Source organism: Neopelma chrysocephalum, unplaced genomic scaffold (assembly GCF_003984885.1).
Source record: "Neopelma chrysocephalum unplaced genomic scaffold, ASM398488v2 Primary Assembly neopelma1_44, whole genome shotgun sequence".
In the NCBI taxonomy this organism is placed as follows: domain Eukaryota; kingdom Metazoa; phylum Chordata; class Aves; order Passeriformes; family Pipridae; genus Neopelma; species Neopelma chrysocephalum.
Genome location: NW_020897703.1, coordinates 12366672 through 12383318, shown reverse-complemented (window position 1 = coordinate 12383318; position 16647 = coordinate 12366672). Strand labels below are relative to the sequence as shown.

Here is a 16647-nt window from a genome sequence, read left to right as displayed (position 1 = left end):
CAATGCTGGTAATATCCGATCGATTAAGATTTTAATTGCTAGCATATGCAATGCATTGAATGTAATTAGGGTCAGAAATACATACGTGTGCCCTGAACAATCACATTGCATAGCCACCACAGGTTATTCCCAGTCCTCGGTGCACACTCTTACCGTGGGTATCGTTCTGGCCCAGAGGATGCTGCCAGCTGGCGGGCACTGCCAGCCGGGGGGCACTGCCGGCACGGGGACTGCACCAGGGGCTGCCCTGTCTTCTCGGCAAATGTTTGTTTTCCTCTCATCTCTCCGCTGGCGCCGCAGCTCAGCCAGCCCGCCCTGGCCACTTTTATACAAGTGGAGACCATGTTTCCCCTCCCCCTTGCAAGCTCGGTATTTTCATATTTCAAGTGTTATCATAAGACTTTAAAAAAGTGGGGGGGTGGGGGTGAAAAGAAGGGGAAAAAAAAAAGGGGGGGGAACTCTGTGGCTCGGTCGCTGGAGGCGGTGCTGAAATTACCGGCTTTGAAGAACCTGTCTGCTAAGTTTCGTCCAATCGTTTCAGGCTTTCCGCTTATTCCCTGTTGTAACTAAATACCGCTGTAAGAACAGCTGAAGTCCTTTGTTGGAAATGTGTGATCGCAGTCTCTACAGATCTGGCTACGTTGGTTCTCTCTTGAATTTGCAATCTCCAGATTCCTTTTATTTTCCTAATTTGCGGGCTAATGGCAGTCAATTGGCGGCTCTGCCCACCATTTCCTACCCCCGGAGCTCGATCCCCTGGACTTGCTCAAGTTCGTGCGCAGCCCAGCCGCAGAGCCACGCGTTCGGCGGCGCGGCGCAGCCTTACCTCCCCGGCTCCGTTCCAATCAACATCAGCTCCAACGGCAACAAGGAATGCCTGGAAGACAACAATAAATATTACGCCCACGATGCGAGCTCCAAACAAGAGGAGAGATGCAGGCAGAGGCAATCTTTTGCAAATGACCCAACTGTTACTCACACAGCCAACTTAAAGCCCGTAAAGTATGACCACTCGAGCCTGCAGAGAAGTTTGCACGGCTCGGCTGCTCTTTTTGAAGTGAATTCCTGCAATTCAAGCTTAAAGGAGGACATCAAGAATTCCGTCAACTTGAACCTGACAGTTCAGCCCGCAGCAGTCCAGTCATGCCTCAGACCTTCAGTGCAGGATGGTATGCCTTAAATATCTCGCTTTACTTAGAAGCGACCTAGCTATACTTGCTTTCTAAGATTTTCTGTAATTACTTTGTAAACCCCCTGTAACCTTTTCGGAGTGATAATCGCTTAATCAGACTCGGAGGTTAGATAGAAATTGTGCTGTTGGATGTGTTTTGCCCAATTTTTCGACCTAGTTTAGCCCTGTTATTGCGAGATTTTGTGCATATTCATATATTTGCATACCCAGACTTGATCCATTAAATTATCGACGTGTTTATTGTAGGTTTGCCTTGGTGCCCCACCCAGGGGAGATCAAGAAAGAAACGGAAACCTTACACAAAACAACAAATTGCTGAATTGGAAAACGAGTTTCTCCTCAATGAGTTTATTAACCGACAGAAGAGGAAAGAACTATCGAACAGACTGAATTTAAGCGATCAGCAAGTTAAAATTTGGTTTCAGAACCGGCGGATGAAAAAGAAAAGAGTAGTAATGCGAGAGCAGGCTCTTTCTATGTACTAGAGCAGAGTCCACCCGTTTCTGCATGAACTTGTGCCCGGAGTGTTCACCCCTAGAGTAGAGCGTACGCGCGACTGAAACGCGGGGAGTGTGTCTTTTTACCGTTTAAACCAAGTTCTCGAAACGCGTAGGATCCCTGCGGAAATTGGCAAAGGCTGAGTTCTTAGCCAAGATGAACAAGATGAGACGGACCAGAACGGAAACATGTATTATCAGCTTTTTACCTTTCTTTCTCCATTTATATAGATTTTCTCCTGCATCTTACCCTCTCTTTCCCCGGAGAACAAGCGGTGCTAAAATAAGATCGATTTCTGTTATCTGTATGTAAACATCATTTTGCAGCAAAATAAAGGAATAACGCCCTAGTAAAGACGTCAGCTCTGTGAGTCCCGGCTGCTCCCTTCATCTGCTGCCCTGTACAACAGGGCGAGCCTGCGGCGCCGGCTTGTTTTGTGGTTTGGAGTAACCTGCTCGAGCAGCGATGGGGAAAGTGGTTAACAAATAAACCTTTTTCTATAGTCTTTTTCTCTCCCCCTTTTCCCACTTCCCTTCCCCCCTACACCCCCCGGAGTCGCAGATCCGACCGCAGACCGGCGGAGAGGGCACGTGACACCCGCGCAAAGCCGCGCGTAACCTGAGCGCCGGCTCCGCGCCGGTCACTCCCGCAGCTCCGCTCCGCTGGGGCGGCCCGTCTCGACGGCACGGCACGGGTGGGGGGCCGTGTGTGCCCGCCGGCGGGGCCGCAGCCCCCAGGTCGTGGGCAGGGCTGCTCCCCGGGCACGGCGGAGAAGGTCCTCCCTCGGAAAAAACCGCCCCTCTGCCCCTCGCCGCGCTCCGGGGCACCGCGGGGGCCCGCGGACGCAGAGGGGCCGTGGGGTCGGGCGCCGGTGCCTTCCCAGGTGGTCCGGCTGGGCCCTGCCCTTCCAGCGCTCCTGACTTTGGCCTTGTCCAAGCACTGCCCTAAACAGGCGAAAGGCAGCGGGCGGTGCCGGGGCAGGGCCCCAGGCTGGGTCACGGCTGGAGGGAAGCTGGGGGCCCCGTCTCACCTCTAGGGTGCTGCAGACGCGGGAGACTGGAGAGCACGGAGGGACTGATTATTTTGGGGTTCTGTCCCCACGGCCGTTTCCGCTTAGGTTTTTATGAGGGAAAAGGGAGAACAGTTTCGGGGTTTTGCCCAGATATAAACTTCAGAGGATAACCCAATCAGAGGGGCTGGGAGTAGTATTCAAGCCGTTTGATTATTGTTTTGGGACGAGAATGAGATCGATTTTTCCCGCATCTTGATGACAAGCTTTCTCTGCCGAGAGCCACCCGTCTCTACAGCACCAGAGCAGTCAGACTGGCCGGAGCTGCAGAGCCAGAGGAAATTAGACATTGCCTTGATCTATTACCTCAGAATGTAAATTCTAAAAAAAAAAAAAAATCTCAAGGAATTTTGTTTCTTATTAAAAACCCTTTTGGCCACAATTTCCATCTAAATCTGATCCTTAAAGAAGGGGCAGAGGCCGCCTTGTTTTCTGGTTAATAAAGTAGGCTCAGATATGGTTGTTCGTGGCGTATGCAACAAGGCTAAACAACTACAAGGGACGGCACAAAGCTGCTACCTACTTACACGAGGCTATAGCCTTCATGAAGGCAATAAACTCATTATTTCATAAAGAGGCATATTTGAACTTTGCTCCTACTCACTCCTGTGCAGCAAGTTCTGATCGCAAGGGCACGGTAGACAGATGATTTTGGAGGTAAATCCCGGATTTATAGCCGGACAGAGGTGCAGCCATTTTCCCGAAAGCTTTTCAGAGAGCCCCAAAGATAACGCTAGGGTGGTGTGTCGTGAGGAGAGGGAAAACCAGCCCAACGCGTGTCTCGCCGCTCTTACCGCATTGCCCAATGCAGAAAAAACCCTACCTCACTCATGGCGTGGTGGCTGCCAGCGGGAAAGCGAGGACGAAGCCTCGCCGGGTGAGAGTTCCCCGGGGGCAAGGGATGCGTACCTAGCCATCTACAGCCATAGACACCATTCCTGGGTTCCTCCAAATCTTCGAGGCATTCAGCCTCTGTGCTGGGAACTGACGCATTGCGGACAATAAGGGTCTCTTCATCCATTGGCATTCCCTAATTAAAAAAACTAGGAGCAACCTCAATGATGCAAGCCAGGAGAAAAGCAAAAACCAGATAAAGCCCCTTTTATTATTCTCTCCTGGAATACTAGTCAGACGGCTACAGTCCATGAGAAATGGACCCCTTACGCCATTCTTTCTTGTCTTAGTTCTCCCCACTGAAACCCGTCCCTTTATTACATGGATGATGTGAAATCCGAAGAGGAACCCCGGGTGAAGACATGTGAAAGGCAATGTATTATTTATTAAATGCATCTGATCCACGATGATAGCTTATTGTGAGGCTCCTAGTCTAAATCGCCTACGGAAAGAGAAAAAACAGAGGAGGTAGGTTCTTAATTGCGATTTGGTGCGAAAGTATGCGTATTATGTATCTCTGTATGTGTCTGTGTATATGCGTAGATGCACTTATTTCAACAGCTCCCGTTGTGTGTAACCGTGTGTGCACACAGACGTACACAGTTGCGGGCTCGTACTGTGCATAGACACATCGGTGGTAGAAAGTGGTGCATGATTTCACGCGTGCCATGCTCCAGGCTTCATCCCTTCCTCTGAAGCAGTGGGCGAGGACGGTCGTTCGGGCGTGGGGAAGCACAACACGCGTGGCAGAGCTGCAGATGCGGGGCGCGCCCTGCCTCTGCGGCTCTGCTTGCGCACACCCACCCGAGCTGCCCCCTGGGCACATGTGTGCACACGCGTGTGCGACATGCCGGGTGGGCGTGCAGGAGATGCACCCGAAGGAGGTGGATGTACTCAACGCCCTTCGATTGGATTGTTTCGGGTGTCCTATCAGGTGTATTTCGCCCCCTGCTCCGGCTTTGCGGGTGTATGCGGGGCAGGATGGAGCAGCGGGCACCCGCTTGCTGCTCCCACGCCTGCGTCCCCCCGCAGCATGCAGGCGACCGTCCACCCCTTTATTTACTCAAACATAAACATCTTTGCATTCCCACTGCAGCCTAAACGTGATAAAGCCCTTCCGAGGAGGCTCGCCATTCCCTCTCGTTTGATAAGGCTGCAAGCGCAACTCGGCTTGTTGGGAATGGCTCTGGATGCCTTTGTGCTTCCTAAAAGAGCATAAATAATTAAAGTTTGGCAGGGAGGAAAAGCTTTCTTGCAGAACTGTAGTGGCAATAAATGAAATGACTCAGAATCTCTTCTCCAGTCGGTTTTTACGAGAGCTGCTAGACAGTGTCTGTTCACGTTCTCCAGATACTAGGGGCGCCATAACAAAGTTAAGGTCAAGTTAGTGTCTTATCTTGGGTGGCACGAAAATATCTCGTCTTCTCCAGCCGGACCGGGTATATTTTTAAACCCAACCGTTACGCAAGTCGCCTTAATTTTCACGGAGAGCATTTGGAAATGTCACTTGGACCTGAATACTTGGTGATTCTAGGCAACGATTGCAGATGTTTCAAGACGCCTAACGGTAAAGTATTCGTCTGACTGTGTACATAATGTACATTTATGTTTCGATCTATTTAATCTGCGTAAGAGAGAAAGACAAAAAAAAAAGGGAAAGAAAAAGAAGGGGGGGGCTACTGTAATGTTCGGAGCTGGGCTGGGAACCGACCCCAGCGCAAAAATGCTCTGGCAGATGGGGACCCCCAGCTCTGCCTTATTCCAATGGGGTCTCTGCTGTGATATTTGTCTCACATTTCCCAAATTACATCGCTTTTTAAAGGACTGTTTCTTAAAAGGGCTGTTTTCGTACTAACAAATCGTCGCCATGTCTTTGAACTTGAATTAGTTGAAACCGGTTGGCTCCTGCGCCAAAATTGATGCTAGGCTTCTTGCATCGAAAGGAAGGTGAAGTGCTCTGGCAAAGGCGAAACCAGTTGTCTGACGGTAAAGAAAATGAAGCTCCATAGATTCCCAAAGGCATCTCTTCTGATGAGATAGGCGATCAGAGACCTGGGGGGGCATAATGTAAACGGAGACCTGCCTTGCTTTGCTGCAAGGTCCAGGGTGGTAAGTGACACAGGAGCCATTTTAACTGCGCAGACATCATTTTTAGGAGGTTGTTTGTCTGTTGCAGCAGAATCGAGGGGGCTTGAGAGCCGATTAAGGGAAGGAATGGTGGTCCTGTGCTTCGGTTTCTAGCGATAACTTGCGAGAGTCTATCTGCTGGGAGCAATGTTTGGCGTTTGAGGTGTTTTGCGATCGAGGCACCAAGGCAAAAAAAAATAGCATACTGTACAAAGAAAAAAAGGAAAGAAAGGCAGGGGTGAAGGAATTAGTTCCATAATATCTGCCTGGCTTTGATATTTTTATTTTTAGAAAGGGCAGGCTGGGCTGAGGTACGGAAGTCCCTTGGGCAGCCCTCGACTGCTCTGGGGAGCCAGGGGACGCAGGAGGGGCCGTTCCGGTGGTGGCGGCGGGGGGGGGGCAGAGTGCGGGGCACAGCCTGGGCTGCGGGGCTCCCGCCCCCGGAGCCTCTCCGCATCGTGGAGCCGGGGGCGCGCAGAAGGCTCATGTCGCAGCGAAGCCGGGTCCTCAGGGGGCATCGCCACCTCGAGGAGCCGGGGAACACACGGGCCTTCTCCCCGCTTGCCCTCAGCTCTCTGGGACCGGTTCCCCACCTGCTGGGCTCTCTGCTTGCTGTGGGACCTGGACGCTGATCTTTGTGGAGGTGATGTGGGGCCTGTTGACTTGCCGGAGCCTCCGCCCGGGCATTGCCGGGGTGACCGGAGGCGGCCCTGCTCGGCTTGGGGGACTCGTCCTGATTTCGGGTTTATTTGGAGAGCGGCATGTGGAGGGGCTACCCTGGCTATGCTGTACAGTGGTTGAAAAAAGGCATTCCCATAGAGAGCTGGCAAATGTTTCTGGAATGAGGAATTGCTCGAGCATAGGGCCATTAATGGCGTGTATTATTTATTCTCTTTTCGGCCTTTGAGACTCTATTTGTGCTTGTCTATAAAAAATCATATTTCGAGGAGAAAATGAAAATTGGCAAAAATGAGCCCTCGAAGGCAGGGCGGGAGCGGGGCTGGCGGCTGCTGTGCGTGTCGCCTGCTACCAGTCCTGCTTTTCCCTTCCAATGAAAATGAACATTTTGGTGGGAGTTGGAGGCAGGGGAACAGAGGTCACTTTGTATACTGCTCTGCTTCCTAAGGAAACCGAGCTTGGTGGACCTCTTTTCCTGTCCTAGCCCTTTGCCTTCCAGAAGAGCACGAAAGTGTCTCCCTTTCATAAACCCGGCTGCTGAGAGATGTTCTGTTTGCGTATTTCTCATTTCAGTTTGGCGCCCTGATACAAGCGCGCAGTGTTTGGGCTTATAAGCGAGGGAAAACGAGGTGGTCGAAACTCAGGCTTTGAATTTCGTGACCGGTTTTGATGCCAACTGTGGATTGCAGGAGCCGGGCGGGCAGATCCGGTTGTACTCTCGAGCGTGTGAATGGGACTTGGCTTTCTTGAGTGAAACATCACCCACCCGCTTATCATCTTCGCGAGCGGCGGCCGGAGAATATCGCTCCCTCTAAGTAGGAGCGATCACGTTTCCGAGCCGGGGGTGCCCGTCCGTGAACCCGCACCCCTTGCCCCCAGGGCCACCTTCCCCGACGGTGGCAGTGCTCCCCCCTGGCTGTCCGCGGAGGCCGGGTGGCGATGCGGGCGGGGGGCTGCTCGTCGTGGGGCTCCGCGCCGGGCTCCGGCGGTGGGCAGGCGCCTGCCCGGGCGGCGCGGCCCCAGGTGATCCGCCGCACCACCTACGTGTATCTCACATCGCCTGGTGAGAGGATGAGAGGAAAAAACGGCTATATTTGTACAAACGGCGCGCTCGCCTCCCCGTGCTGGGAGGGCTCTTTGGAGAGATCTTAGGAGCCTTTCCGAGGGGCTGATATAGATATAAGGACATTTCTTCATCGCGTCACGTGACATAATTACCACTAGAATCAATCAAGATGAATTGCACGTCAGCACACGGTGGGGATTTTTTCTTAGTTGATCCTGTCCAAACCCTCTTGTGCAATAGATGGATCTTGTTCAATGCATTGAAGCCTCCTGGTTCCTTGCAATCGCAAAAAAGAAGACATGACTGAGTTTGACGATTGCAGTCACGGTACATCCAATATGTATCTGCCAGGGTGCGCTTATTACGTCTCACCCTCAGATTTCTCGACGAAACCCTCTTTTTTGTCTCAGTCGTCGTCTTGTCAAATGACTTTTCCTTATTCTTCTAATTTACCTCATGTTCAACCTGTGCGCGAAGTAGCATTCAGGGAATACGGATTAGAGCGCAGCAAATGGCAGTATAGGGGCAGTTATGCTCCTTATTACTCAGCTGAAGAGGTGATGCACAGAGACTTTCTGCAGCCTGCGAACAGGAGGACGGAAATGTTGTTCAAAACGGACCCTGTCTGCGGCCACCACGGACCGTCTCCCGCCGCCTCCAACTTCTACAGCTCGGTGGGGAGAAACGGCATCCTGCCGCAAGGTTTCGACCAGTTTTACGAGGCAGCCCCCGGACCCCCGTACCAGCAGCACTCCGAGGGAGAGGGGGACGCGGAGAAGGGCGACTTGAAAGCCCAGAACAACACTTGCAGTAAAACACCTTCCAGCCAGGAGAAGAAAGTGACACCAGCAAACAGCGCCGATTCCCCTTCTGGTGAGGCTGTTGCAGAGAAGAGCAACAGTTCAGGTAGGTATCAGTAGTAAATTGGGGGCAAGAGTACAAGGCCAACACTTTGTCAAGCCGCATTTTATGTGCAATTTTATAAGCATCCAAAGGATTTTATATATCCTATAAGATTTCCTTTACCGTTGTAAAGCGTGTTTACGATAGGAAACCAATTTAGGTGGGCTTAAGGTATTCTTGGAAGAGGATATTAATTGTTATTAAATTGTTGATTTGTCGGGGGGAGACGGAGAGATTTCACAGGTAGTGCTCAGAGTTGCCTTCGGTGTAGAGCTTAAGATCTTCGTTTGTTTGGGGCGGGGGGTGTGCGTGAGAGGACTTCGAGGAACTTGGAATTTTTCCAGCCCATTTAAATATCTCTCTGTATTGCTCGAAGAGCTCTCTTTTAAGGAGAAGTTGGGAAATATTGGCTTTTTTTTGCTAAATCACCCGGAGATTATAAGCTTCAGGAATATTTTTTGAGCTGCTAGAGGGCTGCTATCCAGGCAATGGGATATTATCAAAGACTCTGATCAATTCCTAGCTGAGCATGTTCGTAGCAGAAGCGTAAATAAGTTTCTTCTTTCTTGAATTTCAGCAATTCCCCAGCGATCAAGGAAAAAGAGGTGTCCCTATACCAAATATCAGATAAGAGAACTGGAACGGGAATTTTTCTTCAACGTGTACATAAACAAAGAGAAAAGACTGCAGTTGTCTAGAATGCTCAACCTCACTGACCGGCAAGTTAAAATCTGGTTCCAGAATCGAAGGATGAAAGAAAAGAAACTGAACAGAGATCGACTCCAGTATTTCACTGGGAATCCCTTGTTCTGAAAAAAAAAAAAAAAAAAGAAAAAAAAAAGAAAAAAGGAAAAATAAAAAAAAAGAGAGAGAGAAAGCAAGAGAAAAGGAAGAAAGAAGAAACTCAAAGAATAGTTTGGTCTCTCTGTCCTATCATCTGAATGCAAAAGTTAATTGGTTTACATGACACATCCACCCTGCGGAATTCAAAGTTTCATTTTCATGTGCAACTCCACACACTGAATGGCCACTGGAGATTTCAGGGCTTGGCGGAGCAGATTCCTGATAAGGGGAAACTAGAGTAAATCCAACTGTCCACTCTCAAGTGTTTTTCGCCAAAGGTGCTTTTTTTCCCTCTACCACAGTACCAGCAATGGACCTGCAGTGTGTCTGGTAGTTTTTGCTTACAATTCATTGAGTTCGAGGGGGGCTCTGTTGTTGCTTTTGAGCTAGGATAACAATTTCCTCCCTTTAAGTGAATGCGGTTTATTTAAGAGATGGTAAATGTACGCTCGCTATATATATAAAATATATATATATATGTTTCTATTGTCATCCAAAAGCATGGGCCACTGTCTTTTTCATGTGAATAAATTGTTTCTAGTAAAGTTAAGGTTATAGCTTCCGTGCACTGCTGTATGGATTTCCATCTCCGAAAGATCCTAGCGTTTCCCGGGCTAGAGCCAAGTTCAGTTAAATAATAACGGGAGGAAGCCTAGTCGGGTTATTTTAAATGAATTTTAATTAAGTAACAGTTTAGATGCCTAACTCTCCCTTTGTAGGTATGCTTACCTTCCCCTCGGTGTGACACAGCCAACATGGCTGTCTGCAGACCATCACATCTGATAATACAACAGTTACTATAAACAGCGAAAAAGGCTTTTTTGTTTAACTGATCAGGCTCCAAATAAGCCCAGAATCCCCACCGTCGATGATTGTTTACTTGTTAGTGAAGGGTAAGGCAGAAAGACCGAGGGCTCAGAGCGAGTCAGACAAGAGGGAGCTATAAACAATTGGCAGCGGAGGTTAAAAAAAAAAAAAAGGCGAAAAAAAAAAAGGCGGAAAAAAAAATCACTAAAAAAACCCGCAGCACTTTGGAGGCAGAGGGTGGATCTCTTAAATATGATTGCCGGGCAGGGTGAGCGGAGCGCGGCGCTGGTAGGAGCTCAGCTCAGCTTCCCGGCCGCGGCGGGCTCCGCCGGGGGCCAGCACCCGGTGGAGATCCGCTCCACTCCTCGCCGCTTTATCTTGGGTGACCTGGCTGGGCTGTTTACAAAACCTTGAACTGTCTAGACAACACCATAAAACCCGAGGTTCTAAACAGCTTAATTGGGTTATATTATACACCTTCTGGTGGGTGAAAAAGAGATTTCCGCAGTGTGCAATAAAGGCGACGAGTGAGAAAAGAATTTGCCTTTTTTGAATAGGACGAAGGGGCTCTCGCTACGCTTGCACGCAGGGAAGGCAAAAGTGCCAAGTCAGTCAGGAAAAGCCCGAGAATTCCAAAAATCGAGAAAGAGAAGAAAAGGGAGGCATGACTAAAAAAAATTTTTTTAAACACTTTAGCAAGAAAAACATAAGTGTATGCCTTTGAACTTCCAAAATGTCAAGGTCATCACCTTTAACCTTTCTGAATAATTAGGCGCCTTAAGGTTCCTCTGTTATTTTCAACCACCACCCACTCTCTCTCTGTCTTCCTCTCTCCCTCTCCTTCTCTCTCACACACACGCACAGCCACACACACACTTTTTACCGCATAGCTGGCCATATTAGCAAATGCATCATAACGCAAAGAAAATCCCGGCTGGGTCGAAGTGAGCTCTCGGCGGCGTGCAGTGAGCGTGCCCGGCTCCAGTCCCCGCCAGCTGGAGCACGGGGGCTCCTCACTTCCCTGTCTTTCTCTTCCGCACCCTGGGAATTCGACCCAAACATCTTCTTTCTTTCTTTCTTCTTTTTTTTTTTTAATTATTAATGTTATTATTTTTTTAATTATTATTTTTAACTAATAAGAAAAAGAAGGTTTTTGCTTAGAAGGAAAAAAAAAGGTGGGCTTTAGGAAATGCCTCGTAATTTAGGGAGAAAGACAATATTTCTATGCAGGTTTTCTGTGGATGTACTTTTCCCCACAAAGATCATTAATTAGAAATGCGCGGAGTCGCATGGAATTCCTCCCAGAATTTTGCCTGACCTTATAGAAAAATTCTCGCGTGTCTCCCGATCCTGAATCCACAGGGTGAGAACGAGTCGTTTGATTTTTCTCTTCCTTGCAGTGCTTTAATAATCTCTCTCAGCATATTAATATGCCTTCAAAATGCTAAGATACCGCAAAAGAGGGCCGCGGAAACCGAAACACCCTAGCACTCATCTTGCAAAAATGCTCTATGATAGCGGTGTTAAGTTTCTATTAAAAAAGAAAAGAAGAAACCCAAGGCTGAGAGCAAATTTAGCTGAGGAGAAAGACCTGGGAGAGGAGAAAATTCCCGGTGCCTGGCGGGCAACGGCCACACGAGGGCGCGCCCAGGCGCTGCAATGCCGCAGCCTCTGGTGCTCCAGTCTCTTTTCCCCCTAATAATAATTCCACTGCTAATAAAATATCTAATATATAAGTAACGATAAGATTTCAGGGCCTTCCAAATGAGAAAATAAAGCATCAAAAAGATTTATTAAACAAATAACCCATAACCGTGACGTGCTGGAGAAATATGCCATTTTTAAAGGTTGATTTTTTTTTTGGTCATAATCTTTTATAATACATCCGAGCTTTAAAAAAAAAAGAAAAAATACCATAATTTTAAGAAAGAAAAAAATTCAAACCCTGAGATATTCAGAATTCATTCCCTAGAACGAAAATCTATCTACTCCTTTAAGGAGAGCTTTAAAGCGGGTGAAACAAAAGTAATGTAAAACCACGCGTTTCCACAATTTATCTTTGATTCTTACTCGAGGCTTTTCTTAAATAAATCTCTGGATATAGAAAACATAATGTTAAAAACATATTTTATTTAAAGGCGAGATTAACGTTAGCTCTTGGGAGTGTTTATTTTTTTAAAGACAGAAAGAGAGACTAAAGAGAAAAGAAGATATTATTAATATCCTAGCATCACCTTGCCAGGCATTGCTGAATGAAATCCCACCCTTTAAAAGTACTATGGAGATCTATTAAAATGAAAGTAGAGATTAGAAAATTAAAGTGAAGTTTATGAATTCCCTGGACGTTCTCCAGAGACAGAACATGTTCTATCTTTCTGGTTATTGTTTTGTTTTGTTTTATTTTTTCCCTCCACTGTGCACTTCTGGTCAGAATCTGAGGAAAGAAAGGGTTTCGCTGCTTTCTGCTTATTTGCAGAATTCATCGAAATCTATTTCACGTGTGCTCAGCCATATTCCGCGTTTTTTAAAGCCCCGTGTCTCATGAAAGCATTTGTTGGCACTTTGTCTGCTGGGTTGTTGGGGTATTTTTTTTTTCAGAAGTTCATTGTTAACACTTTCCTAGAAATAGCCTTTCCGTCGGTAATAAAACGGCATTGTACAATCTGAAATCCTTGGGATCCTTGACGCCAGAGGTAGCCCTTGCAGGCACAGTCGTATCCCGGAGGAAAATCCATTGGTCTCTCGGTGGAGATACTCATTTCGAGGGGGAAATGTTTAGCGAAGTTTTTGTGTTTGTTTTTCTTGGCATAAGAGTGCTCCTCGCGAGAGCCCGCACCAACCCCAAGTCCATCAGGCTTCATACGAGGTGTTTTAATCCCTCGTAATTACGGTGAGGCCGATCTCAGAGCGTGTAAACGAGTGATGGGAGCCAGGGTGTGTGTTAATTTAAAAAAATTATATATATACACCAGAATACGGAAATGCCGCTTTCTTCTTTTTTGAACTATCGTGTAAATGTGATGATTCTGTCTACAACCTCTTCTACCTTTCCTTTTTATCCCTTTCTCTGTTTAATTCCTTTAGACAGAAAAGGTTGTGAGCTATGTCCAAATGTCTTTGGGCTTGTCCTTTACGGAGAACGAAAAGGGCACTTGCTTATTTTCCGATTAAACTATAAAAGCGGCAGGAATCTGCCGAAAGATAAATGTGAAGCCCAAATACCGAGACTGAGGTCTAGATGGGCGACCAATATACACTCTAAAATCTCATCACACCGGATATGCACTTTGGTGTTCACAGAAATATAGAAATACAATAGGGGAAGGGCTGAGGCTTCGGGCGAAGCTGAGAGTACAGTCAATGCTACGGTGCGATCCTTACGCTCAGAAATAACACCTTTGAAGAAAAGGCCAGCGTGCTATTTTGTTTATTTCATAAGCTTTCATATTTAGGGAAATGCATAATGTCAGCAGTATGCCGCGTCTGTCCCCCGCCCTCTGTCAAAAAAAAATCCAGGGAATCTGAACCCTCAGCCCAGACGCCGACTCTTTCTATGAAAATATGGCATATAGAAATCTGGGCAACGTGACAGTTACATTATTAAAAGACGAAAGGGCATAATATCGTAGCCAATCTTTTTCTTAAGTAAAACTATTCTTCAGTCTCCCTGCAATTTAACAGCGTGGCATAAAATATACAGTCTGTGCGTTTAAAGACACTCTAAATAAAATGCTGAAATCGAGTAAATCAAAGGAAATTTACTAAAAACTTCCTGGGTTCCAGCCTGTTTTTAAAAGAAGACATTTCTCGCAATACCTCTGTTAGTGAAGGCATCTGCAAAATATATAGTTTCTTTCGTACCTCTCTCCCATCCCCCTCACATAATGAGACACAAACACAGCAAATTGCAACTATGAGAATGCTCGGCGCAGCTGAGACAAAAAATAATCATATCACCAGTAATAAGGTTTAGGAAGATAAGGCAGTGAAAATTAAGCCCTGTTGCCTCGTCTGGTAACCTCCACTTTTTAGCCCTGACATTTGCTAGAGGAGAAAACTGTAATGTCCACCTATGCTTTATTACAAACAGTAATTTACATCTGCATGGACCCATTGGTTGGGGCATTTTTCCACCCTCGTTTGGAGAAATATGGGGCTCTGAGAGCAAAACCTTTATATTAATGTAGATTATATATCTCATTTATTGCACAATATTGATTTATTTATTAATGTTAATTACTTTATTCCATTTTAATATGATTTAAAACAATAGTGACATTAAATGCCCAGAGCCTAAGTCCCCAGTTCCCCAGTGGCTCTCGCGTGTTTATTCAACTTCTATTTACATCAAACTTAAACTTTCTACTATTCATTTTCAATAAAAAATTGCTGCTCCTTTTTAAAACCCTCATGATTTACCGTGAGGGAAGGGTCTTGTGGAGCTGTTTGCCAATTCTGAACACAATATTTAAATTATTATAATCTCAACAGTCATCTGAGTTTCCGTGCAGTGACATGCACGAAATTAATATTTTCAATTACAAAAAATCAAAGAGCCCTCAAGTCTAATCAGGAGTCCAGAATTCAGCTCTTCCAGCAGCAGCAGCAGCGAGGCCAGCGTGGAAAGCAGCTTAGCATTTGCTTATTGTTTTAACTTTACTGTTGGGTGAAACCCGCCGCAAACCTCTGGGCTGATACTTCAGCTGGGATTTTTCTGGGACCCCCTTTTCTTACAGTGTAAATAAAGATTATGAAAGAGCCATTTGATGGGCATAAAATTCCTGATTAGATTTAATAGTCAAGTCTTAAACTGCGTCAAGAAAAATAGTATTTTGTTTCTTTAAACTCTGTGGGTTGTCCAGGCTGTTGTTGAAGAGGAGGAAATTGCTAGAAGGCGAGGGGGGGACGCGGCGCTCGGAGGGAGCTCGTGGGCTCAGCCGCGGCTTCTTTCCCGGCTCAGGCGAGTCTTAGCCATGGCTCTGATCATGATCTTACATGGCAATCGCGCCGCAGCGCCCGTGGCTCCGCTCAGCCCGCGGCGGCGGTGAAGCGTGCCCGGGTAGGGCAGGGGCTGCGCCAGGCGCAGAGGATGCTGCAGAAAGGGCTTACGAGCAGCGAATATTGCGAAGGTAATATTTAAACTCTCCGGCAACCCAGGAGCTGGTGACTGCAGCTATAAAAGGCACTGGCTCTTAACCTGACAATGATGTTGTATTTGAACAGCTGCGATAAGGTTTTAAAAGGTCTGTCTCATTGCCATCGCGAAATTTTAAATAGGGTTATTGTTACCAGCAGTGTAAAGTGTACGGTAAAGTGCAAAATATCCAAATGTCAGGAAACAGAGGCAAATTCAAATCCACGTTGGTGGAAAACGCTCGTTTGTAACTGTGCGAAAGACGCATTTAAATTCTCTTTTAATCCTTTCAAGTGCTGACTGCTCTTGGGGATTTGAAAGGGTGTTTTGGTGGTAGAAAGGCCCAAAATAAGGAGGCGAATGAATTCGAAACAAAAATTATCAACAAGTTCACTTTGCGTGGATGAGAGTCTTTGACAGCATTAGTCCCGGATAAGAAATACTCCAATCTGAGAACACTAGGGAAAAAAAAAGATAAAGAGTAATAAAACCAGTTTCTACCGCCACTATTTAAAATGTAGTAGCTGCGGTGTAAATACGACTAAGAAGTGGGAGGAAAAAGAGTAAAGCAGGTTTAAAACGTTAGGACGAAAAACTCTGGACTACCATGTAGACAGTTACTGTTGCCTTCAGTTGGTTGTTTTCTTTTTGTTTGCTTGTTTATTTTACAATACAGATGCAATTATCATTCTTAACAAAGAAAAAGAAAAAAAAAAGAAAAAGTTGCTTGAAGGAGTTGCGTTGAGGATATCGGTTTCTATATGTTTTTCAATGAGCAGTACTACAGAAGGAGAAATTATCTTTTTGATGCTTTCGGTTTCCCGGGCAAGTGAAAACCCCACTTTTTTTACTTTTTTCCCACCCCCCCCCCAGGCGGTCTGGAGAGAGCATTGTAAAATAATTTGAGGAATGTAGCTTCCCTATAAAATTCGAGCTATGACAAAAGTCCACCTTTTAATATTTGACGATTTGTGTTAAAACAAAAATTGACCTTCTCGGTTAGCAGCGAGGAAAAAAAAAAATCAATAGTATAATTTTCAATAATTCATAACGTGAACGCCATTATGCTAAATCTTAACTATTAATCTTATCCTTTACAAAGTCTCGATTGATTTGTTAATAAAATATCTTCCCGTGCGCGGCAACAGAGGGTATAACTCTTGAAAAAGCCTTAGAAGCAAGAAAATTACCGAGTAGCCCGAGAATGCAGATGAGGGGGTTTTATTGATCGCCCCCTGATTCTCCTTAATACGCATTAATAAATCCCGCAACCTTTTGTCCCCCGCACTTGTCAGCGGCGGGGGGGCTCTCGGAGGGAGCCGCGGCGGTGTTTGCGCGGCGCGGGGGTGGCGCGGTGGCGCGGTGGCGGTGCGGTGGCGGCGCGGCGCGGAGCGGGCGCGGTGCGGCGGTGCGGTGCCGGCGCGGGAGCGCAGGGG

At 46.9% G+C, this 16647-nt stretch overlaps 2 protein-coding genes across 2 annotated transcripts; both read left to right on the top strand.

The window, feature by feature from the left end:
• The first annotated feature begins 532 nt into the window (after positions 1 to 532).
• On the top strand, positions 533 to 2197 carry HOXD12 (homeobox D12). Its single transcript, XM_027677924.1, has 2 exons — positions 533 to 1169; positions 1439 to 2197. The coding sequence occupies exons 1-2, from the start codon at positions 608 to 610 to the stop codon at positions 1675 to 1677; spliced, it is 801 nt and encodes a 266-aa protein (XP_027533725.1). The 5' UTR covers positions 533 to 607; the 3' UTR covers positions 1678 to 2197.
• A 5548-nt stretch (positions 2198 to 7745) lies between these two features.
• Positions 7746 to 9304, top strand: HOXD11 (homeobox D11). Its single transcript, XM_027677921.1, has 2 exons — positions 7746 to 8430; positions 9005 to 9304. The coding sequence occupies exons 1-2, from the start codon at positions 7824 to 7826 to the stop codon at positions 9238 to 9240; spliced, it is 843 nt and encodes a 280-aa protein (XP_027533722.1). The 5' UTR covers positions 7746 to 7823; the 3' UTR covers positions 9241 to 9304.
• The last annotated feature ends 7343 nt before the right edge of the window (positions 9305 to 16647 follow it).

Bases quoted from the DNA above. Each gene is read 5' to 3' on its own strand.
- HOXD12 (XM_027677924.1), top strand. From the start codon at position 608: ATGTGTGATCGCAGTCTCTACAGATCTGGCTACGTTGGTTCTCTCTTG. The intron at 1,170-1,438 runs GTATGCCTTAAA...TGTTTATTGTAG, and splicing joins CAGACCTTCAGTGCAGGATG to GTTTGCCTTGGTGCCCCACC.
- HOXD11 (XM_027677921.1), top strand. From the start codon at position 7,824: ATGACTGAGTTTGACGATTGCAGTCACGGTACATCCAATATGTATCTG. The intron at 8,431-9,004 runs GTAGGTATCAGT...CTTGAATTTCAG, and splicing joins AGAGAAGAGCAACAGTTCAG to CAATTCCCCAGCGATCAAGG.